General features: G+C 61.6%; 1 protein-coding gene across 1 annotated transcript in view; it reads left to right on the forward strand.

The window, feature by feature from the left end:
* Nucleotides 1–16,408, forward strand: part of KIF1A (kinesin family member 1A) — an 89,177-nt gene extending 72,769 nt beyond the window's left edge. The window contains exons 39-49 of the mRNA XM_027116613.1: nt 4,903–5,017; nt 5,953–6,086; nt 7,026–7,087; nt 7,398–7,543; nt 8,411–8,605; nt 9,101–9,178; nt 10,022–10,146; nt 11,018–11,170; nt 11,463–11,655; nt 12,555–12,673; nt 13,030–16,408. Of these exons, the coding sequence (XP_026972414.1) occupies nt 4,903–5,017; nt 5,953–6,086; nt 7,026–7,087; nt 7,398–7,543; nt 8,411–8,605; nt 9,101–9,178; nt 10,022–10,146; nt 11,018–11,170; nt 11,463–11,655; nt 12,555–12,673; nt 13,030–13,072 (1,363 nt within the window). The 3' untranslated portion in view covers nt 13,073–16,408. The remainder of the gene's footprint in view (nt 1–4,902; nt 5,018–5,952; nt 6,087–7,025; nt 7,088–7,397; nt 7,544–8,410; nt 8,606–9,100; nt 9,179–10,021; nt 10,147–11,017; nt 11,171–11,462; nt 11,656–12,554; nt 12,674–13,029) is intronic.
* The last annotated feature ends 7,916 nt before the right edge of the window (nt 16,409–24,324 follow it).

The raw sequence follows: 24,324 nt of genomic DNA on the forward strand, positions 1-24,324 counted from the left end.
CCCGAAGAGGAGGCTTAGGGCGCTCAGAGGGGTGAGGGGTCAGCACCCCAAGACTCGGGCTGGTGCCTGCTTCATGGGGCTGTGTTTTGCGGGGCAGGAAACCACTGTGGTGGGTGGTACTGGGGACTAGCAGAGTCCCCAGTACTGGGGACACTGGCAGTGCACGGTGACCCCCACCCATCCCATCTGGAGTGGGGTGGGGACTGGGGCTCTACCGACTGGGCTGGGGCAGCCTGGCTGTGAATGTGGACAAGTGGCAGAATCTTCTGGAACCTTGGTTTCCTTCCGCCTCAGGATGGGGATTTTATTAGGGCCTAAGGTTGTGATGTTCAATGAGATGAACGTGGAAAGCTCTCAGCAGGGGTCTTGCGTGTGGAACTTCATTAATGTAAGTTGTGTGGTTATTTTCACTACTACCTCGTTAGTATTTAATTTAAAATACTCGTACTTAATTTAAAACACATACCTCCTGAGCAAAAGCCTGTTTCTTCTAACCACTCCAATTTTGCCGAAGGGGCCCCACTTAAATACCAGGGACTCACGCTCACCTTGCGGAGCCCCCGAGACACGCAGGAGGGGTTGTGACACAGCCTGTGACCCATGAAGAGCTGGGTCAGACCTTCCACGCTGTCCGCGCCTCTTACCCCAGCTCACGCTCCTGCCCAGGGCTCGGGTTTCCACCCGCCTGGAGCAGAAAGGGTCCTCATGACCCTTTAAAGCACAAAGGTGTTGAGGAGAAGGCTGGGGGACACTGGCAGTGCATGGTGACCCCCACCATCCCACCAGGCGCGGGATCTGATTTCCCCAAACAGGTGGCCCAGGTGCCCCAAAGGCTACTCCAGCCTCCCCGGAAGGGCCCAGATGTGGGATCTTGTTGAGTTTCCCCTTCTGTCCTGCCATGCTGCGCCACTTATGGGGCCATGACCCTCCCTCACTCATTCATCCATCTGTCACATGTGAGCCACGTTCTTTGGGGTGTTAGAAAGGGGGATTAAAGACTAAGACCGGAACAGTCAGTCCCCAGGAAGCTCAAAGCCTGGCCCGGGGGTTCGCTTGTCCCCTCATCCCCTCGATCCTCCGTCCCCTGTGTCCCTCTGGTCTAAGAGCTCGCTCTGCGAGGTGGGTGATGCCACTTGGCCGAGCACGTGTGGCATCCAGACACAGCAGAATTCCTGAGGTTTGAGGCCGTTCCACTGCTCTTAGCCGCGTGGGCACGTCTTGGGATCACGGTCCCCACCGGACAGGAGGGCTGCCCTGGTTGCAGTCCAGGGGCTCAGTCCTGGAAACCTGCCCATCAGATCACCACCCCCAAGAACCTGGGCCACTCCTGCAAGTGTGACACTCTTTCGAGAAACATAGTTCCCAGAGCATCACGAGTTTCAGGTTGAAACCTCGAGCGTGGGGTTTAATTTTCAGATTCTCGGCGGACCCATTCGCCTTAGGATGCCCGCCACGCCGGCCTGTTGCTGCACGATGGCTGTGACGCACGTCAGAAGTTTAAACGAGCTCTGATGGGCCGTCGGCAGCAGGCGTGGTAGAGTCTCATACAGAATGACCAGGTGCTCGTGTCGAGAGCCCTGAGATTCCATCACCTCCCACCCGGGCAGCCCAGGGCCTCCCGCGGACCCACACGTGCTCACAGGCAGGGTTCCCGCTCCACCAACCCCGGGGAAAACGAAACAGCTGCAGCCTACTTGTGGCAGGACAGAAAAGATGTTTACAACGTGTGGCATTTTCTTCGTCAACAAAACTTTCTGAGTTTTCAGGTTTTCCCCGTGTGGGTCCTCGCTTGTTTGAGCATCATGCTCTCGTCCCAGAGCTAATTTGGGGTGGTTCTGTTTCCGGGGTCTGCTGCCTGACCCCTTTGGCTGGAGGAGAGCCGCCAGACAGGCCTCCTCGTCCAGGAACCCCTCCCTCCCAGGCTTGGAAGGCTCGCTTGGAGTCAGGATGTCAGCCGGAGGCTCCCGGAAGTGGACCGGAGGTGTCTGAGTGGGGGACTTCTCCATGCTGGGTCCCCACTCTGCTGCAGAGGGACTGTGTTGATGGGCATTTTCCGTCCGGCTGGGGGCCCTGCAGGAACCCCCTGGGGCTCTGCTGTGGGTGCAGGCTGGCCTGCCTGCGGCCCCTTTCTTTAAAACGGGGTCCCAGGGCACGGCACGCAGAGGGAAGGGCGAAGGACCAGGATCCATGGTGGAGCCTGGCACGGCCTCGCTGGAGGGAGGGACTGGCCACTTTCCCCAGAATGGGCTGGATGCAGAGGGTCCACAGTATGACGGTGCTGAGCCGGTGGTGAAGCTCTGATGCTCTGCCCTTAAGGTGGCCCCACCCCAGCGTTTCTGCTTCCGTGAGTGCGGGGGCCCCGGAATCTGCATTTCTGATCAGTTCCCGGTGGTGCAGATGCTGCGGGTCCAGGGACCCCAAGTCTGGGCCACACGTTCCCCTTGAAAGTGTACCTGGGGGGCCGACTGAACTTCGCTCAGGTAGAGTGAGCAACGCCGCAGGGGAGGGGCGCCTTCCGGGTGACCTGACCCTAGAGGGTCCGCTGGGGCTGCTCACAAGTCGGTCCTGGCGTGGTCTCCCTGCAGGCCAGGCACCTCCGGGAGGCACCGCGGCTCCCTCTCAGCCCGCTGGGTCTTAGTTTCCTGCCATGTGACACCCGGCCCAGGGGGGCTGCTTGGGTCCCACGTCGGTGGGCTGCCGCCCTCCCGCCCTGCTGGGCTGGGCTGGGTCCTCACGCCCCGAGCACTTGCGGCGGGAAGGAAGCCGGCAGCGTCCTGTAGCGACATTTTAGGCAGGTGGACAGAGGTGGCAGCGCTGAGCCAGGCCCGGGGCCAGCGGGAGGCTTTGGGGCTGGCCAGCCTGCCAGGGCCGGGGCCTCAGGCTGGGCCGTGCCCAGGGTGCGGTTGGGCCTCCTGGGGAGAGGACTTGTAATAACAGTAATGCCTCCCAGGCCTGTCCTCAGCTCCTCCCCGGCTTACTTAACCCGCAGGATGTCTCAATGAGGAGGGGCAGTGACTGCCCGTCATTGGTCCAGGAAGCAGGGCACAGAGGTGTCTGCTGTCAGCCCGAGGTCACGTGCTGTGAAGTGGCATTTGGAGCTGGGCTGTCGGGGGCGGGGGGCGGGGGGGGCATTTGTTCTGAGCTGCGCTGCAGCGGGCCTCTGGCTCTGTCCGCAGACCTGGGGCATTTGCGGACCCCTGGGACAGAGGGCATCCCTCTGGGTCTGGGTGGCAGCTCCAGGTGCGCCCGGCTGGTCCTGCTGGAGATGGACCCAAGGCTCTCCCTGTGGACACAGGGGAAGGGGTGTCTGCAGGTCCCCGGGCTGGGGCTTAGAGTGGGCCCCACCCACAGGGAGCCCCCCACCCCCGTGGGCCGCGTCTGGGCCCCACGAGACGGCAGTCAGCAGCTCCGCGGCTGGTGTGGCCCAGCCCCACCTGCTCCGTATCAGTTAGCTGGTACCTGGCCGGGTGACGGTGCTCGTTCTGACATGTGAATTTCTTCTGTGTGTGTACGTGTGTGTCCTGGCTGCCACCGCCTTTAGCGTTTCGTTCGGAAATGACACTAGGTACAGCTCACTTTTCTCTTCTGCGCTCGCTCGGTCTGTCCTCTTCTGACTTTCAATTTCCTTTCTCCCCCGGTGTCTCCCCGCTCTCTCTGCCCATTCTCTGGTTACCCCATTGTCCTCACGTCCTGCCTCTGGAACTTTCTCCTCAGTGGCGTGTCCGGCAGTGGCCCTGCCCTGTCCCGCTGCTTCTCCCGCGCCCCTGGACTGCGCCATGGAGAGAGGGGGTGGCCGTGGCACTGTCCCTGTCCCTCGGCGGCTTCCCTCCTCTTCCCCTGCATTGCCGGGTGGGCCCGGCTCCTCCACAGGGGCCGGGCCGTGTCAGGGCTGCTTGTGGTGATGCGTTCCTCAACTGTGTCTGCGTGAGGATGCTTGGACGGAAACCGGGTGAGGCTGGGGGCTGCCAGGGCCCACAGAGCGGCCACACTGTGCCTTGAGGCACAGCCCCAGCTCAGATACGAGGGTCCTCAAAACAGCACCCGGCCTGAGGCAAGAGTTTAGAGCTCTGCCATCAGATGCTTGAAAACGGAAGCTGTCGTATGACAGGAAACCCTGCCCTGGAGGCCACCAAATTGTCTGGGCCCTGGGCCTGCCCTGAGCTGCCCTCAGAGGGGTTTCCTGGCCCCTGGCTCATGCACTGGTCATTACTTTCCGGGTTAGAGACTGGGGACAGGAAGAAACCACCACTGCCCGCTCTGTGCTACGTGGGGCCCTGCCTTTCCACGGGGCCTGGCTGAGGTGGGCGGAGGCCATGCCGTCTGGGAGAGGGGCCACCCCGGTTTTCACCCCCAGCATCCTCCCCCAAGGGCGAGTCGGTTGGTGGAGGAGATGGCCATGGAGAGTGTCGGCAAAGCCGGGCGGGCTCCCTTTGAGGCCAGGGAGAGGCCAGGGTGCCTCCTTACTCAGGCCGAGACTGGGTGGAGTTGGGCACCCCTTCCCATGGTCTCCCCACCACCACCGTCGCCTCTGCCCCCTTCCCCCCTCCTCTCACCCTCCCTCCCCTTTGTCACAGCCCCCTCCCCTTTCCTCTCCTCCCCTCTCCATCCTCTCACTCCTGCCTCAGCTCCAGGGGACCCCTCTCCCCCTCCCCCAGGGTGGAGCTGAGAGGGCTCCGCACTCACCCTGGGGGGCGCCTGAGTCCCCCACCTGGCATGGTCCTGAGTAAGGAGGGCTCCATCCTCCCTGGACACCAACACCTGGGCCTCTGACCTGCGGCCCCAGCGGCTCTCCCTGCGGGTGGCCCACACGTCTGTCTGTCTGTGTCTGTCCATCTGCATGTCCCCACCCCCACCAAGAGCAAGCCACATCCGACCTTCTACCTTGTCTCTGCTTCCGTCCAGGACCTTCTACCAGTTTGAGGCTGCGTGGGACAGCTCCATGCACAACTCCCTCCTGCTGAACCGGGTCACCCCTTACCGAGAGAAGATCTACATGACCCTCTCTGCTTACGTTGAGGCAAGAAACCTGCCCCCAGGGCACTCCACCAAAATCACCCGTCCCCCAAGCCTGAGCTGCTTGCCAAGGGGCAGTGAGGGTGCTTGTTAGCCCTGGACAAACCCAGTCAACCCTATTCTCTTCTCAGAAGCCTTCTTAAGTCCTTGAATTAAATCTATGTACTTTTAATGGCTGTGCTCGCAGTTAACTAATGCTGCTACCTTTAGTGTATGGGTTTGTCCTTGGGGTTGCAAGATGGCTGCAGCACCGCCAGACATTGCATCTATCTTCCAGGCAGCACAAAAGCAGAAGCGTCCCATTCCCCATCCCCAGGGTCTCAGGCCGTGACCTCCCTTTGAAGCACAGGAGGAGGCTGGGGGTGTGGGCGTTTCTTGCTGTGCACAGTACTGAGGAATGGGGGCGGGGGTTTGGGGTCGGCAGCCAGCGGGATGGTAGAGACGAAGGCATCCACCCCCTGAGAGCCTAACTACTCCAGCTGTAATATGGGGACCTACCTGTGTGACTGCCCCACGGGATGAGGTTGGCTCAGGCTGAGAAAACACTTGCAGGGCTTTGCCCAGACAAGACACCAGCTTTGTCAGCAGTTATCCCGGAGCTTCGGGAAAACCAAAGAACCGGCTGTTTAAGACAGCACCTCGCTTGCTGTGCAGTCATTTCCTGTGGCGTTTGAGAGTTAAACTGTGGGTGCACAGACAGGGTCCGGTCAGATCCTCACAAACGTTTTGGGGAGTGTGTCACCCCGATTTAATGGTGAGGCAGCTGAGGCCCGTGTCCGGGACACTTGGGGTCCCCGGCAGTGGGTGCCCCGCTGTCTCTCCCTCGTGGCTGTGGTTCGGTGCGGAGGCTCTTGTGCCCCGAGGGGGAGATGGCTAGGTGCGGCTGGAGCCGAGCCCCCGGGGTGTCCTTGGGTACGAGCCCCTCCCTGCCCTCCGCAGATGGAGAACTGCACACAGCCGGCCGTCATCACCAAGGACTTCTGCATGGTCTTCTACTCCCGCGATGCCAAGCTGCCGGCCTCGCGCTCCATCCGCAACCTGTTCGGCAGCGGGAGCCTGCGGGCCTCGGAGAGGTGAGCCTGCAGTGGCGCCCTGGGCGCAGCGGGTACCAGACTGGGCTCTGCGCGGAGCAGTATGTCACGTGGTGCACTCCGGGCCGGCTGGCCCATGAGACGGAGGACCTGCCCCGGTCCCGTCGGGCCTCCGGCTCTGGGGTCCATCTCACTCGGACCGTCAGTGGACGCCGCCGGGCACTTGTGGGGACCCCGATGTCATGTTGGGGGGTGTGAGAGAGCCAGGCTCTCCCCACAGGGCACAGTGGGAAGGCCTGAGGTGTCCACTCTGGGGCCTCCCTGGGAGGTGCTGGTGACCTTCCTCCCCAGGAGCCATGCGGATCTGTGCTATTGGGATTGCTCCCCCCACTCTGTGGGAGAAACTGGGTAAACATGGGGCTGGGCGGGAAGCGGGACTCTGGACAGCACTTCCTGAGGACCTGTGCTAAGCCAGTGCTCTTGGAGGCTGGGGGCACGTGGGGGAGTCGGACACCAGGACCCGCGTCCCTTCTTGCGCTCTGACCTGCATTCTTGGGGGTCACCACTGGCAGCCTTCAGTGAGGCTCCCCACGCACTGTCTCGTGGCCCCTGTGTCCCCACTGCCCTGGCACAGCCGGGAGGAAGGGGGGGTGGGGGTCCTGGGCTGGCCATGGTCCTGTCGTCCAGGAGGTCACCCCGTGAGCATGAGCCCCTCTCCATGAGCAGGTTAGCGGGGAGCCCTTGGCAGAATCAGTGGTCCCAAGAGGAAGGGGGGCCCAGCGGGAGTCTGGGATGGGGACCGTGTACAGGGACTGCATCGCGGGGAACCAAGCACCTCTGCCACCTCGTGCAAGGCCGCTTGGCGTGGGCGGCTGCAGGACTCGTGCCCAGTGTGCGTTTGGTGGTGGTGAGAGTCGGTGCCTGGCCGACGCGGGGCCAGGTGGCGACGTTCCTCCTCCCATCCCCCACCACTCCTGGCAGCAATCGCGTGACGGGCGTGTATGAGCTCAGCCTGTGCCACGTGGCCGACACGGGCAGCCCAGGTAAGCGTCTACCCTGGGCTCTCTGGTCGGGGGTGGGGTGGGGCACCGTTGGAGGTCAGGGAGCCCCGTCCCTGGGACCACCTGGGTGACTTCAGCCACGCTGCCATTTGGGGGCCCCTCACCTGGAGACTCGAGTGCTCACCTCGTACCCCCCGGAGTTGCTGGGGGGCTGGAGGACAGTGAGGGGAGAGAGGAAGGGAGAGGAGGGGCAGCCGAGACCCCGCGGGACACCTGGCTCTGGGGGGGGGTCCTGCCTCCCTTGGGGGATAAGCCTGCAGCTAGGGACACGTCTGACGGGCGTCCGCTCCAGGGATGCAGCGGCGGCGCCGGCGGGTGCTGGACACGTCCGTGGCCTACGTCCGGGGCGAGGAGAACCTGGCAGGCTGGAGGCCGCGGAGCGACAGCCTCATCCTGGACCACCAGTGGGAGCTGGAGAAGCTGAGCCTCCTGCAGGAGGTGAGAGGGCCAAGCCCACCAGGTCGCCACCCCACCCAGGATGGAGCGCGTGGCCCTCGAGCCGCCCGTCACAGGGCTTAGGGCCACATGACGCCACCGGCTAGGATGGGAGGTTCATTCTTTTTTTTTTTTTTTTTAATTAATTAATTAATTTATTTATTTTTGGCTGTGTTGGGTCTTCGTTTCTGTGCGAGGGCTTTCTTTAGTTGCGGCAAGCGGGGGCCACTCTTCATCGTGGTGCGCAGGCCTCTCACTGTCGCAGCCTCTCTTGTTGCGGAGCACAGGCTCCAGACGCGCAGGCTCAGTAGTTGTGGCTCACGGGCCTAGTTGCTCCACGGCATGTGGGATCTTCCCAGACCAGGGCTCAAACCCGTGTCCCCTGCATTGGCAGACAGATTCTCAACCCCTGCGCCACCAGGGAAGCCCGGGAGTTCATTCTTGACCCAAGCGCAGACTGTTGGGCACGTAGATGAGACAAGAAAGGAACAGGGAGGGAAGCTAGTGGGCGGGGCGAGGCCCTTCTGTCGCTCGGGCCAGGACGGCCAGTGTCCAGCAGCGGCACTGACTGCTGACCCGGGGCGCGGGTGGGAAGCGGGCATCGGGGGCCATGTCCACCCTCTGGGCCCTTCCCGAGTCCGCAGCTGCAGCACGCACGGCCCCCCGGAACGCAGCTGCGGGAACACAGTGTCCGTCCCGTTGGCTCACGGCGGCGCACGGGCAGGTCTGTTGGCGCCACGTCACATGCCACAGCCCAGCAGGGCGGCCGGCTCTCCCGGGCCTGAGCAGGCCTGGGGCTCAGAGCAGCCGCCCGCCCTCCCCGCCCTGGCGGGAGCAGAGGCAAAGCTACACTCGTGCTCCTCTGTGCAGGTGGAGAAGACCCGGCACTACCTGCTGCTGCGGGAGAAGCTGGAGACGGCCCAGCGGCCTGGTCCCGAGGCCCTGTCCCCCATCTCCAGCGAGGACTCCGAGGCCCACAGCTCGTCCAGCTCCCCGCTCGCGGCTGCGGGCCGGCCATCGTCCCTGGAGGCTCCCAACGAGAGGCAGCGGGAGCTGGCGGTCAAGGTGGGTGGCAGGTGGGCGGCGGCCATGCTCCTGGCCCTTTCCTGGTGCCAGTGACTTGTCACGGCCACCAGGACCTGGGAGAATGAGTCCGTAGGGTCACCTTGACCCCACCCCCACCCCACCCTACCCACATTGGAACCCGGGGACCTCTTATAGCCTCTACTCCCCCAGGCAGTGACCTGCTCTCTCTTGCATACCTGTGCTGATGGGGAGCTCGCCACCTACACCAGAGCTGGCCTTTCAGCTGCTGGGTGGGCCACGGGGAAGGCCTCCCGCACTTCAGGGGGTGCTGGCCCCACCCCCACCCCCGCCCAGGCCCCAGGCCTGCCCCGGGGGGCTTCCTCAGACCGCCGCATTACCTGGGAGAGGTGAGGGTGCTTCCCACCTTGACCTGGGGTGCCTGGCCCCTCGGCCAGTCTCCCGTGTCCTGGGCCTGTGTCCGTGGCAGAGCCGGGTCCCGGGAGGTCCCTGACCAGGCGTTTGCTCTCCCGGCAGTGCTTACGGCTCCTCACCCACTCCTTCAACAGAGAGTACACCCACAGCCACGTCTGCGTCAGCGCCAGCGAGAGCAAGGTGGGCGTGGAGGGGCCGCCCACGGGGGGGCGGGGGGGGGCGCTGCTGTGGCCGAGAGAGGGAGATAAGGGTTTTCTTAGGAACATTCCTCTCCCAGCCTAAAGGGATGCCTCACAGCTAAGGGGCTGGCTTCCCGGGGCCTGAGGCTGGGGTCCGTGGAGGGCCGGGAGCGAGGGGCCCGCCGGGCCCAGGGGTGTCCACTCGGTGTCGTCCCTGGCTCCCACTCTCCCCGGTCCCCGGCCCTGTCCAGGCTGGCCCTCACCCAGCTGCCTGTGTCCTGGGCTGGCCAAGCCCCCTCTCCTCGGCTTCCTTCCCTCACCTGGGGCCCACCCTGGTCTTGCAGCCCTACACCCACGCCCAAGGCTGGGGTGGCTCTCGTGCTGGAGGCTGGCCCTGGCCCGTGCCGGGCTCCAGGCTTCCCTTCCAGCGCGCGGGCCCATCACCCGTCCCCCCTCAGCCTGGTGGACAGCCCTGCCCGGCTTTCGTGCTCCACACCGGCCTCTCCCTCTGCCCAAACCTCCTCTTGCCGCGGCTGCCAGGCTGCGCACCCTGAAGTCGGGGCTCAGAGGCTACTCCTTCCCCGACCCCCACCCAGCGGTCCTCGCTCCGTCTTTGGGGCTCCACAGCCTCGAGGACCTCCTTCAGCAAAAGGCAGAGCCTGAAGCCCTGGGCGGGGTGGGCCGGGGGACGGTGGGGGCTGGGCTGGGAGGAGAGCCCAGCCCGCAGCTGGAGTGGGGTTGCCCTAAACAGAGGGTAAAATGCAGGCAAAGGTGCCGTGGCAGGGATGTCCCCACCCGCAGAGGGCCCTGAGGCTGTCCCTGAAGAGCCGTCTCTCCTCCGCAGCTCTCCGAGATGTCTGTCACCCTGCTGCGGGACCCGTCCATGTCCCCTCTGGGGGCGGCCACGCTCACCCCCTCCTCCACCTGCCCCTCCCTGGTCGAGGGCCGGTATGGGGCTGCTGAACTGAGGTGAGTGAGCTCCAGGCTCCCGGCAAAGCTTCCACCTGCACAAGCTGACCGACAAAACGGCTGTGACTGGGGCACAGAGCAAGAAACCAGGGCTCGAGGGGCTGCGTGTCTGGGGACAGCTGCGCACTAGGGCAGGGCCGGGGGAGGGGGTCTGCCCTGCCCAGCTGATGCGGCCCTGTCCAAGGTCATTTTCTGCTAAAGCGTAGATTTAGAATACAGTCGTGAATAAAACCAGGAATGGGTCAAAACACTGAACAAAAAGCCCTTTTCAGTGGCAGCTCTCACAAAATACTCAGTGGGAAAAGTGGTGACAGAGCGGAGCCTAGAGGACACCTGAGCCCACCTGACACCTGCCGAGCGGTGTTGGGAGCGGGGCGCACGTTGCTGACAGCGCTCGTGTCTGACCCATCAGGTCGTATAACACCTCAGGCTTTCCAGATTTTCTTCTTGAAAGAAAAAGGCATCAAGCCCTCTGGGCGCCATCCTGAGTCAGGCCTCCTTGGCCACCAGGTCCGTCGCTTGGGCCTGGTGGCTCCAGTGGACTATAGCAGCTCCCTGCACGCACACGGTCCCTGAGGAAGTCGGGTCAGCTTCAATTTAACTTTGGAGACAAGAGATGCGGAAGCCGCTTTCACAGGGGGTGGAGGTGGGGAGCCAGAACATGCCACGGGAGAAGGCGCTGCGTCGGCGTGGACCCTGCCCGCCACACAGCGCGGCGCAGCGGCGGGCCGGCCGGAGGTCTGAGCCAGCGTGGGGGGCAGGCCCAGGCAGGCGCCCTGGCGGTTCTGAGCGGGTAACGCTGGCCGTCGGGAAGCCGGGCCGGAGAGGCACCTTCTGGCAGGAGTGCAGGGGCTTCACTGTGCTTTCCCAGGACCCCACAGCCCTGCTCCCGGCCGGCCAGCCCAGAACCTGAGCCCCTGCCGGAGATGGATTCCAAGAAGTCCCCTTCCCCTGCCCGGGCAACGGAGGCCGACAAGGAGCCCCGGCGCCTGCTGGTGCCCGACATCCAGGAGATCCGGGTCAGGTGCGTGAGGGCCCTTCTAAAGCACCGGCCAGCCCGTTCTGCTCCTGCAAGGACAGCTGGGCCGCCCCTGACCTGGAACGGAGACAGCTGTATGCCGGGGGCCCCCTGACCTAGGACAGGGGACAGCTCTGTGCCGGGGGTCGGGCAGGGCCCCCTGACCTAGGACAGCAGTGGAGAATAAGCAGACATAAAGGGCAGGAGGGTGGACCAGAGCCAGAGCCAGTGCTGGGCGGGGGCTGGGCACCTGGTGGGCAGCTGCAGAAAGATGGTTTTGGGGCGTCCCCATCCCCAGCCCGATCGTCTCCAAGAAGGGGTACCTGCACTTCCTGGAGCCGCACACGGCTGGCTGGGCCAAGCGCTTCGTGGTGGTGCGGCGGCCCTACGCCTACATGTACAACAGCGACAAGGACGCCGTGGAGAGGTTTGTGCTCAACCTGTCCACAGCCCAGGTTGAGTACAGCGAGGACCAGCAGGCAATGCTCAAGGTGCGACGCGGCCGCGGGCGGGGAGGGCGGGAGCCGGGACGGGTCCTCCTCTGCGGGCCCTGCGTCTGCCCACTGCCCGACTGAAGCCGGGCCCATCTGTCACGGACAGGGCCGTTGGGGTCAGCCTCACTGTCTCTCTGCCTCTCATGTCCCGGGGCCACTCTGCCCACCCACGGGGCTTGTAGTCCTGGTGACAACGGCGGTGACGGGTGCGGCAGGCGTTAATCCTCTCCCATTTGATGGCTAACGACAGTCCCCTCTTCCTGGGGACGCCCACAGTGGGTGTCATGGAGCCCTGTAGGGCCAGCGGGGCAGTGGGCCCAGGAGTCCAGCGCCCTGTGCCTGGCTTTGCCCCTGCTCCTCTCTGAGCAAGCGGTGGCCCTGGACGTGAGTAGCCCTGACTCCTGGCTGGTGGCCACAGGGCCCACTGGGCACTGATTCCCTGTGGTGGGGGAGGGGGAGGTGTGAGCTCAGCCCGCCACCCACGCCCACCACGTCGAGGGCTCGGGCCTGAGAGAAGACGCCAGGATTAACGGGCCCCAGAGGATACATCTGGGCGAGCAGTTGAGCCAGGGTCCCCGGGGGAGGGACCTTGGCCTGTGAGGGGTTGACTCATCCCACGGGGACACAGAGCAGTGACAAGGTAGCCTCGGGCATGGCCACGGGGATGACCAGAAGATACCGGCTTCCGGAGGGGAGCCACCGCCTGCAGGGTCAGGACGGGCTGTGTGTGCAGCAGCGCTGCCCCCTCCTCGGGGTCTTCTTTTCTGCTTCCTCATCCTTGATGCTCCCCCTGGGGGGGAGGGCCCTTCCCCCCCACCTGGGCCCCGGGGGAGCGGCGACCGCCCCTAGCTGACCACAGGAGGCCTGGCGCCCCTCACGGCAGCGCCCCTCCACAGACCCCCAACACGTTCGCCGTGTGCACGGAGCACCGGGGCATCCTGCTGCAGGCCAGCAGCGACAAGGACATGCACGACTGGCTGTACGCGTTCAACCCCCTCCTGGCGGGGACCATACGGTATGTCCTGCCTGCAGAGGGAGGGGCGCGGTCTTGAGGACGTGGATTCTCGTTTGCGGGCCGTCGCTCCTCACCGAGTGTGTAAATCCCCGACTTTCAGAACCGCCACTCAACCAGGGCGGGCATCCACGTCGGGGACATGCTGCACCAGGCTTGGGGACAGCCAGGCCCCCGGTGGACGGAGCCCCGCCCCTAGTCAGTGACTCACAAAGGAAGCTGGGGCGGTGGGGGGGCCGCTCCCCGCGAGTCGCAGGGACAGGAGACAGAGGTTACGGCTCTTGGGCGACCGGGGAACCAGAGACGCTAATGCCGGCAGCCTGGCGCCCTGACCGCCACGTCTCTCCCACCCCCGGCAGGTCCAAGCTCTCCAGGAGGAGGTCTGCCCAGATGAGGGTCTGAGCCGAGCCCTCCTGGACAGCCCGCAGGCCCGGCCCCGCTCTCCCACCCTCGTCACCATCTGTCGTGTCATCCGCCGCCCAGCCCTGCTCCCAGCAGACAGCCAACGCGCCCCCTCCTCCTGGGGATGCCCACGCTGGGCCCCAAAAGACCTCTTCTGGCCGGGGACCTGCCACATGACCTGTCGTGCTCCCAGCAGAGGCCGCGTTTGTTGTCCTTTCTTCATTCAGAACGCACCCTGGGTGGGAAGAGCTGGGAGACGCCAGGAAGGCCAGAGGACAGGAGCCACGGGGGCATCGCTGCCGTTCTAATATTTTTTTAAGCATAGACAGACTCTAATTAATATACGTCAGTTAGTGACACTGAAACAGCCCACTCGGAAGTTAACTGTAAGACTGTGTTTTATTTATAAGTGTGCATCTCTAATGCCCTCACCTAGACCCGCAGGGCTCAGGTGGACCCACCCCGCTTGCTCCCAAACGCACCTCCCAAGCTTCTTGGGGACACACAAGGCGGGGCAGCCGCCTGGGAAGACCACAGTGAGGTGGTGTCTGGACAGGCCGGGCGCCTCCTGGTTGGCACCACGGGGCACCTGCCCGGCCTGAGCTGAGGCCTCTGCCCAGCGGCACGTGGGGCAGGCCCTGGTCCCAGGGCGTGTGTGTGTGTGCGTGTGTGTGCGTGTGCGTGTGTGTGTCTGGGGGGTCTGATGCCTGAGGTCTGAGCAGCACAGAAGGTGGGTGCATCCTCCTCGCAGGAGGGAGGACCCACGTCTCACCTGGACAGCAGCTACCTGAGGTGTGACTGTCCCGGTGACGCCGGCAGCCCGTCCCTGGCGGCATGTGGGACAGCCCGTCCCTGGCGGCATGTGGGGCAGCCCGTCCCTGGCAGGATGTGGGGCAGCCCGTCCCTGGCAGCATGTGGGGCAGCCCGTCCCTGGCAGGATGTGGGGCAGCCCGTCCCTGGCAGGATGTGGGGCAGCCCGTCCCTGGCGGCATGTGGGAGGTGAGGCAGCAGGCGCCTGGCTGGCAGCTGTCCTGGTGGGAACCAAACGGGAGAGTGGTCAGGGTCCCACCGGGAGTGTCACGTGTCCAGGCCGGCTGGGTGCGGGGAGCTGTGTTTAGAGGTGGTCCAGGCAGTGAGGGGCTTCTGGTGCGGCGTCTGCAGCCACTGTGAGACCCGGGGTGAGCTCCAGGGAAGGAATCGTGACTTCCCCTCTTTGCCCCAAGAGCGGAGTTTCTGAGTCCTGGTGAGAAAACTCCATGGGGTCAGGTGAGGGCAGCCAGTGCTGGGGTCATCCGTCATCAAGGGGGCTTCCTCCTGTATCCGAGGGTGTCACCCTTGTCTTGTTCTGCCCTCTCGTGACAATATCCATTTCGTCCCCTTTGCAGACCCCATGCCTGAGGGTTGCCCGGGACCGGGCAGGAGCCAGCCCCGGGCTCAGAGTCTGGTCGTGTGTCATGCCCAGGCCATAAGCCCTTCAGAGAAACCACGGGGTCTTCAGTGACCTGTTCCTACACTCAGAGGCACATTCAGCCACCGCAGCACAAGACCCGCCCCTGCCACGTCCCCCAAGAGGGGGTGACGGAGGGTTCACATTCCAGACTGAAGTCAAACACTGTCCAGAAACCAGCAGGCCTGTGCCCCCCGCACAGGGCTTCCCTGGAGGCAGAGGCCAAGACGCAGAGGCAGAGGGGACAGCACACTCTGGAGCAAGCGCTGACGCGGGCCACCACGATGGCCTTGAGGGCAGGGAGGAGAGACAGGTGGGGTGAGTTGCTCTAAGATGGGTCAGTTCCGAGAGCCCCTCCTTCCTGTGGGGAGATTGGAGGTGCAGGGCCAGGCCACAGCCACTCAGGTCAGCCAGCCTGAGGCGGAGGCCTCCGGAGAGTCTGAGGCCCTCTCACCCCGGGCACAGGTGTCTGGGGCCAGCCAACCTGCAGAGCACCCGCTGAGTGGGGCAGGGGGCCCCCGGGAGGGTTTCTGGGAACCGCCCCCAATTCAGGGGCCTCCACGGCCATGGAGGCCTCCAGGGCTGCTTCGTCTGGGCCTTGCGCCGTCTTGGCAGTGACTCGGAACCAGGTGTGGCCCACCTGGTGGCCCCTACCCGCCACCACTTCCTCCTCTCAGGCCAGCTCCACGTGAGGGCCTGGGTCCGAGAATTCCGTGTGTAGTCAGGAAAGCTGCTCTCTCGTGCCCGGTGTCACGTAAGCCAGAGACGAGTGGTTTGGGACTCAGTTGCCACATCTGTGACATGGGAGGCTGGTCTGGAGGCCCGTGAGGGTCCTCAGGTTGTGGGGTGCAGACAGGAAAGTCAGGTCTGGCTGTGGCTGCTGTGTCCTGCGAGTGGGGAAGGAGAGAAAGATCCAGAAAGCCGTCTCCCTTGGACGGGTTTCGGTTCAGTGCTTGCTGCCGCCCAGGCTGCAGCCTCATTGTGCTTGAGGCCGTGCTCACCTGGAGAGGGCTCTCTGTCCCCCAGGGAGGGGTGGGCTCCTTCCGCTGTGGGCCTAGTAGGAGCCCCAGGGAGGGAGATGCTGGGCTCCCGGCTCCAAAGCGATCCGGCTGGTGCCCAGGGCCAGCTACTGAGACGCTCGTAAGCTTCAAGGCCTCTCTGTTCTGAGTAATCATTGTCTCACTCACCGACAATGCGCGCGCGCGCACACACACACACACACACACACACACACACACACACACACACCCCAGGGCGGCTGCAGTGACGTGGTCTCCCGGCAGTCCTCGTCCCCCCTCGACACCTCTGGGGCGGATGTCGCAAGGCACTCGGGGAGGGTCCCCAAACGTCGCCCATGCTGCAGGCATGGGCAGGGTGGCCACGCTGGTCCTCCGTCAGCTCTCCTCAGTGTGGGGACCCCGCAGGCACCCTCCTGTATCCCTGGGGCTGGGCCACGTGTTCCCCCGGGAGAGACGACAGGCTGTGGCTTCTTCCCAGGTCCGTGCGTCCTGCGGCCAACTGTCCCCTGAGTTCCCCTGTGGCTTGTACATACGTGGTTGTGTGGCACACCCCAGCCCCTGCACTGTAACTGCCATCCTGATGTAATGACTCTAGTTCCCTGATGTCCGAAACCCAAGTGTTAGGCTCTAGGCTCCTGTACGATGTGTGTGCACTTAAGGCTCTGTCCAGTTAAGAAATAAACATGGCTCTTCATGCAACACCAGACCCGCGGGTCTCCGCCTGGCTTTACTGATGCGTTAGGTCTGTTTGCTGGGGCCTGAAATAGCCACAGGGCCAGGTGTCCAGCGCTGTCTGGAGACAGCACGCATCTCCCAGTGGCGAGGTGGGGAGGGGAGAGAGCCTTGAGGGGTGGGAGGTACAAGGTGGTGTTTATCGTGGTCGCATCCAGCTGCTTCCCTCAGTACCTGGCTGCACCTGTCTGAACAGCTCCAGGTGCCCTTAGGTATGCCACCCCTGTACTGCCAGCCTCATGCCCAGGCAACCCCGTCATTTTATATGGTCAGCGTTACCTGACGGGTGCTGGTTAAGCCCCTACGCTGTCCCCGTGCTGGCCACTTAAGGAACGAGCGCCGCTAACCTGCTCCAAGGACCTTTTCTTGGTCCCCTGGCTGCGCCCTCACAGCCCCCTGTGCCGGAGGGGGGGGAGAGGCTGACTGACCGCGCGGTGCCCAGCCCAGCCCAGGGCCCTCCAGGGAGGAGGCGCAACGGGAAAGAGGTCAGTGGGAGGCCAGAGAGTCCGCTGCGCAGCCGAAGGAGGCCTTGGGGCTGCCCTGCTTCTCCGCGGGGAGCGCCCCAGGCGTGGGCTGCTCCGCACCTGCTGCGGTACGTATAGGAATCAGGGCAGCCCGCTGTGGGCAGCGGGCGTTAACCGTAGCCTGGCTACAGGGCGAGAGGGGCTGCCCTCTGCTGAGGCCTCCAGGCACAGCCCTGGAGCTTTCTCTGCACCCCTACTCCTCCTAGACCCTCCAGCCCCTGATGGTCTAAACTGCCCATTTTGAAGGCAGGAAGTGATCAAGGGTAGTGGTGGGAGGGGCGCTGGGGGGTGCACTCCAGGGGCTGGTCTCGTGGGCCTGCAGCGAGGGCCGGGCTGCCCTGCAACACCTCTGGCTTCCTGGGCTCCAGACACCAGGCCCGACGTCCAGGTTGGCTCCAGCAAGAGCTCCCCCATCTCCGGGCCGCTGCCCCTCCCTCCTCCCAGCACACTCCCACCCGTCCTGGCTGCGTGGGGTGTGGGAGCCCGGCTGCGGCGAGGGAGGGGTCTTTTGGAGAGGAGTCCGGTGCCTGCGGAGAGGGCCCAAAAGCACCCCTCCAGCTCCCAGAGCTTGATTTCTAAACCCATCCTCCGATCAAAGGAACCAGCACTTCCTGGAGAAATGGCTGCTTCTAGGGCTGGGGCTGGAAGTACACAAGGTGAGCCTGCAGCATCTTGTAGCGCCAGGAAGGTAGGAAAACCCCCCAAACACCCACACTGGTGGGAGTATGTCAGAGGGACAAGGACCCAGCTGAAAAGGTTCCCCAGTGGCCGAGACTGGAACAGTCTGGGCAGCAACAACAACAAAAATCTACTCACAGACTTGTGGTCACCAAAGGGGAAGGTGGGGGAGGGTAAATTAGGAGTTTGGGATTAACAGGTACACACTCCTATATATGAAACAGATCATCCAAAAGGACCTGCTGTGTATCACAGGGAGCTCTACTCAATATCCTGTAATAACCTGAATGGGAAAAGTATCTGAAAAAGAATAGATACGTGTATATGTATAACTGAATCACTTTGCTGTACACCTGAAACTAACACAACATTGTAAAGCAACTAGACTCAACATAAAATAAAAATTAAAAAAACAACAACAGAGGGCTTCCCTGGTGGCGCAGTGGTTGAGAGTCTGCCTGCCGATGCAGGGGACGCGGGTTCGTGTCCCGGTCCGGGAGGATCCCACGTGCCGCGGAGCGGCTGGGCCCGTGAGCCATGGCCGCTGAGCCTGCATGTCCGGAGCCTGTGCTCCGCAACGGGAGAGGCCACAGCAGTGAGAGGCCCGCGTACCGCAAAAAAAAAAACAAAAAAAAAAACTGAGTCAATAACCCACTTTATAAAATAAATATCCACGCTGATAAAAATAAATTATCGCATAAATAAATGAATGAGGTAGAAGAAACTCCTGTGTGGAAGAATTCCAATTGACGCAGATACTCTGCTCTCAAGGAGGGGAGCCTATCCCATCCTCCTTATAGGTGTGGACCACTCTTAGTGACTTCCTTCCAAAGATGGCATGATGGAAAGAGGGGAAAAAGGGCAACTTTCCAGTGGAGACACCTGACATGCACTACCTGAGGCAGGTGACCGCGGTCAACACCCACGGTGATCTATCATGCTGCTAGTACGTACACTGATATGACGAGAAGCAAATAGCACTTTACCTCTGTGTCTTCCTCCCCCCGCCCACGATCCCAGTCTAATAGTGAAAAAAGGCCAGATAAATTCTAATAGGGGGACATCCTACAAAACATGTGCCCAGGTCATCAACAACGAGGAAGTCTAAGAAACCGTCACAGCCAAGGAGAGCCCAGGAGTCGGGACAGTTAGATGTGACGTGACATCCTGGATGGGATGCTGGGACATGAAAAGCACATTAGGTAAAACTGCACTATAGGAACGAACTATGACGGAGTCAATAACAACAGTCGATACTGGCTCGTTGATCGCAGCAAACGCACCACACAGATGTGAGATGCTAACAATGGGGAAGCGGGCACAGGCACGTGGGAATTATCTGTACGATCTTCTCAACTTGTCTACAAATCTAAAACTATTCTAAAAGTAAATTCTACAGAAGAAAGACAGAAACAGAAGGAACAGTAAATAAAATGGCAGAACAAAGCCCTATCATGTCAATATCCACTGAGATGTAAATGGATCAAATACGCCAATTAGAGAGCCTGGCTGGATGGACATGAAAACACTAGTCCATGCCGCCTTTCACAAGCCGACTTCAACCCTCATCAGACAAGGAGGCTGAAAGTAAGAGGATGGAGAGAGATACGCCGTGCAAACATGAACTAGAGTCAGAGTGGCTATGTTCATATCAGATATAGACTGCGGAGCAAAGAGATTACCAGGGACAGAGAGAGACATTACACATTGATAAGAGGGGTTAAATGCACTAAGAAGACAGGGCAGTCCTTCATATACGTGCACCAAACCGCACAGTCGCACTGGAACCCTTCCCCGTTTCTACAAGTCTTCCTAGACTTGTATAGCTGGACGAGCTTCTCCCTCACCCCCTTTCCCTGGACCCCCCAGAAAAACACAGGAAGCTCTCTGGGAGGAGCTGCCCGTGGCCCCTAGCACACACCGGCCCTTTGTGCCACATCTCCCCACCGCTCAGACAGCCAGTGCTTCAATCGCCTGCTCCAATTCTCTGTCAGACCATCACTCTGAAGATGAAAGTGTCTTCTCTGGCCTGAAGAAACGGAACTTGACCATACAAACTGGTGCAAACCCTGCTGGCACTCTGAGCGCTTGCATCTACCACTGGGCCCGCAAAGCCCAGGGCAGGGTCAGCACCTGCTCCTGGTGGGACCCATTTGTGGCCACCTGGGGCCATGGGGCATCAATCTGACTTGTCAGCCCTGTGGGAGCCACCGCCAGCTGGGAACCTACCCCCAGCCGTCTGCAGTCTCAGTCTCTCTCGTTGATGGACACACAGCCTTTGTCGGCACTCTGTGCCTCAGCGGGTGCAGGAGGCCCCTGTAGAGATTCAGCCCATCTCTGCGTGGCTGCAGTGCCCACATGTCCCCTCATTTCATGGGCCCCTGTGGCCACCTTAGGCGAAAGCACCGGGATAGCCATTTGCCAATCCCGATCACCTCTGATCCTGGAAGGGGTTCTTCTGATGGGTATCGAAATGCCCTAGTTTAATGCACCCCTTAAATTTCCATAGTGATTTGCGTGGGACCGTCTCCTTAACAGGTCAGTTTTCTGTTGATCATCTACCTGATCGTATGGCCAGGCCATTGGCCACCACCCGCGAGTCAGTAAAAACTCAAACGCAGAGGCAAACCGCATGCAATTCAGCCGGCAGAGCTGATTCGTTTTTACCTTCTTTGATCACATGGTGACCATGCAAGCAGGATGCTGCCCATCCCCCTGGAACTGCCGTCTGTAAACCAGGCAGCCCTCTGTTGGTCAGCTGAGAGCTGTGTATAGGGCACCGTCCATGCAGTAGTGGCGTCTGGCGGCTCCTCAGGGGTTCCAAAGTCAGTGCAAGGGGGAAACAGGCTCCCTGATCATGGATATTCCTCTGGGAGCATGCACCTGTATAAATAAGTAAATAAAATTTCCATCTTATTGGGGAGCTCTTCCGGTCACGGACCTCCCCACTGGCGGTTTCTTTGGCATCACTTAGGATGTTTCAGAATTACTTTATGTCCCAGGGTAAGAGGAGTGATCTCAATCAAAGCCCAATAGCTGACCAATCATCTCAGACGGAAATGTTCCGGTCCAGCATCCCAGTGGTCCCCGCTGGGTGGCGCTCACTGACTTTTACCCTAAGGCCCAGTCAGTGCTCCACATGGGGCAGTAGCTCTTTTGCCTTATAGTTCAATTTGTCCTTACTGCGCTCCAGCTTCTACCGGACATAATGAAGACGGTAATCCCCTTTCGTCCATCAGGCGTCCTATACTATTTCATATTAATAACCTCTGTGGGCTGGACAATCTCATTGACCCCCACTTAGAACTCCCGATCAATGTTGGCTGAAGCGTGGGTTTACACGCCTCCTGTTACGGGATTAGGTAGGGGATGCCGTCCCCAGTCAGACACAGTACATATCCCCAGAATACGTTCTGCTACAGCAGATGCACCTCCCCTGCAGTCTGTTCAAGCATTCCAATTTTCATCCAAAGTTTCACTTTAGTCTCATCAACTCTTGCGTTCCTTTCTCCTCCTAAGATCTAATGTTCGCTTCTATTGGGACTTCGCCCACATGTTTTGGAAACACAGGGCATGGGCTCTAGGTCAAGGGGTCCCAGAAATGGGTCACCTCCGAGTTGCCCCCACCTTCCCACGAGCTTCTGAAGATCTAGAACCAAGAGAGATGCTTTTGCCCACTAAAATCATTTTTATTTTCCCTTAGAAGGTGAGGGCTTCCAAGTTATTCCATTTGTGGGAAGTGTAATTACAGTATCTTGTTGTCGCAAACAGGGTAATAGAATAATGCAGCCCCACAGCAAGAATTTTGTTTTGTCTTCTAGAATAATTCTGATGTTCTTCTCTTTCAGTGTTAATGCTATCCCCTAAGTGATCAAACAACATCTCAAATGGGGCCCTGATAGAATTATAATTCTTGGGATAGAGTTTTATAAATGTACCTGCTATCAATGTGAATCTTAATAGTCCCCCGCTGCAGTGAGTAATAAAACAGATGCTGGGGGCTTCCCTGGTGGCGCAGTGGTTGAGAGCCCGCCTGCCGATGCAGGGGACACGGGTTCGTGCCCTGGTCCGGGAAGATCCCACATGCCGCGGAGCGGCTGGGCCCGTGAGCCATGGCCGCTGAGCCTGCGCGTCCGGAGCCTGTGCTCCGCAACGGGAGAGGCCACAGCAGTGAGGGGCCCGCGTACCACAAAAAAAAAAAAAAAAAAAAAAAAAACAGATGCTGGCTGCTGACGGAGGCTTCCTGGTGATCTTTGGCTCTGACCTTGATGCAGGTGACCGTTTTATCAAAGGTATCGCCGCCAAATCTCATGGGTGGCCATTTATCCTGACTCTCTAACGCCTTCCCCATTTCCAGGCCTCAAAGCCAACACCCGAAACTCAAGCTTTGCCTGGGGTTCTCCAGGCCCACAGCCTTCCCCGAGTCTGATGCAGAGCTGCCTCGTCATCTTGACAGGAAGATAGTGACCATTCGTGGCAATATTACGTACAAACAGAGGGACCAAGGCCTGCGGTGCCTGGACCCCCAGGGGCCTTGCAGCAAGTCCAGGGGATGGGATGGGAGGAGCATTGAAAACCGCTTCTCAGAGCTGCTCAGAGGGACAGTGCAGGCGGGACATGCCCTTCCCTGTCCTCTGCTCAGGTGGTGACTTGGGGGAGTCCTCGGGATCCCAAGTCTGAAAAGGGGTACCTGAGGGAGGCCACCCTGACCCCCGTCATTCCCAGCCGGGGAATCACTCCCAGGAGTCCTGGGAGACCCTGAAGTTGGGGATATGCCTCAGGTTCCCGGGGAGCCCTGCCAGGGACGGGGCAGCTCCTCAGCCCTGGGCCCCCTGTGGTCTCCAGGCCTGGGGACCTGGGCTGGGAGCTAAGGCCAGACTCCGAGGGTTCGGGTGTAAGTTCAATACTTGGACGTGCCTGGGTCTCACCTGTACTCCTGTCCTTGGCCCTACAAATGTTAGAGGTGACCCTGGATCCAAGGATCCCAGGATACAGGCGAGAACACTGCGGCTGGCAAGGAAGCCACGCGAACCTGCACGCAGGCAGCCAGGCTGCGGGACCACGCTCTGCACTGCGGGACCTCAGGCTATCCTAAGGGCAGGTCAGAGCCTCCCGGCCCTGGCACACTGGGCTCCCAGCTGAGGCCAACAGGGCAAAGGTGGGAGGGTTCCAGAGGCTGTGGCAGGCTAAGGACAGGGCAGCTGGGGTGTAAACTTTGGAGGTGGTAGGAAAGGCGAGGGGAGATGGGCCTTCTTGCGTGTGTGCTGGCCGGGATGCAGGGAGGGTAGAGGGCAGGGGCCCAGGGCTCAGTTTTGTTTCTCTTGGGTAGCACTTCTCACTAACAAAGTGGTTCTCATCTAGGGGGGCTTGGAAGTTCCTAACAGACACCAGCACCTTGTGATACTGACTATGTACCAGGCAAGCTCTAGGTGATGACCGAAGTCAAATCACTTGCCCCTTGCTATGGTCACAATGTCGGTGTGTCCCCACAATTCCTATGTTGGAATCCTAACGCCGGGTGGGATGGTACTGGGTGGGACCTTCGGGAGTTGACTGGGTCACGACAGTGGAGCCCTCGGGGACAGGATTAGAGCCCTTATGAAAGAGATGCCGGGGAGCTCCCGCATCCCTTCCACCATGTGAGGACCCAGCAGAAGACGGTGGTCTGGGAACCAGGAGCCTGCCCCGCCAGAACCCGGCCACGCCGGCACCCGGACCAAGTGGGCACTGATGTCGGGGCTCCGCTTACAAACCACCCAGCCTGTGGTGTTCCGCTGCAGCGCCCCCACCGCCCGGCAGACTGGGACAGTCCTACAGGAAGGAGTTAGGGCCGAGGGACAGTGGCAGGCAGGACAGACCCATGACCCGAGCTGCCTGTGTGCCCCGCTGGGTCTCTGTTGAGCATGCTATCCTCACCCTGTCGATCTCGGTCGCAGTGCAGAATTCACATTCCCTTCGTAAATTAACTTAAAACCTTAAGCAGAGCTGGACACAGCTGCGTAGTGAGAGGCAGGTGAGGGGGAAGGCAAAGCCCCGGCCCTCCTCCCCTTCCCCACCAGCGCCGGGAGCCGCCCCCAGCTCTTTTCCTGGAGCCTGAACAGTCTTTGAGGACGGAAGAGGGGTTGCACCAGAGGGCCCCAGCCCTACGGGGCGCGGAACCTCCTAGAAAAGGAGGGGAGGGGGCGGGGCGGGGCGCTAAGGGGCGGGGCCCTGGGCATGGGCCGGGCCTGGCGCCGAGGGGCGGAACCTGGAGCCGCGGGGACGTGGGCGGCTCCGGTGGCCGGGCCCCGCCCCCCATCGCCGAAGCTCCGCCCCCGCCCGCCAGAGCTGTCCTGTCCAGCCTGTCCCTGCCCCGTGCGGGGCGCAGGGCAGGGACCAGCAAGTTGAGCATCGTCAAGGACAGCGATTCTGGCCTCCAGTCCAGTGTGTGAGGCGCAAAGACTACAGAACCGGTGGGGGTTCTGCAGGGGTGGGGGTGGGGTCCGGGGTGTCCTTGAGAAGAGACAGAACTTAGCGTGACCCTTGGGCAACCCCGCCCCGCTGTTCTCCAGAGAGCACCCTCCTGGTTACGGAGGGTCACTCCGCTGCCTCTGCCTGCTGCCTGCTTCCTCCGGCCCTCACACCCCTCCGCACTGGAACCAGGACACCGGACTCCTGGGGGCACCCTTTCTTCCTCCTTAGCCACGCCCCTCTAGCGTGTCCCACTGAGTCCCGTGTTGCGGTCGGAGCCCTCATCCTGGCCAACCTCTGCCCTTGCCACCCTGGCCCTGGCCAGCCCTCCCTTGGACGCCCCAGCGCAGCACGAGGAGAGGCCCGCACGAAGAGCGCCTCGGCTCCTCTGACACAAACCCT

The sequence above is a fragment of the Aethalodelphis obliquidens genome, unplaced genomic scaffold, assembly GCF_003676395.1.
Source record: "Aethalodelphis obliquidens isolate GAN/ISIS:26980383/991018 unplaced genomic scaffold, ASM367639v1 scaffold2, whole genome shotgun sequence".
Lineage (NCBI taxonomy): Eukaryota > Metazoa > Chordata > Mammalia > Artiodactyla > Delphinidae > Aethalodelphis > Aethalodelphis obliquidens.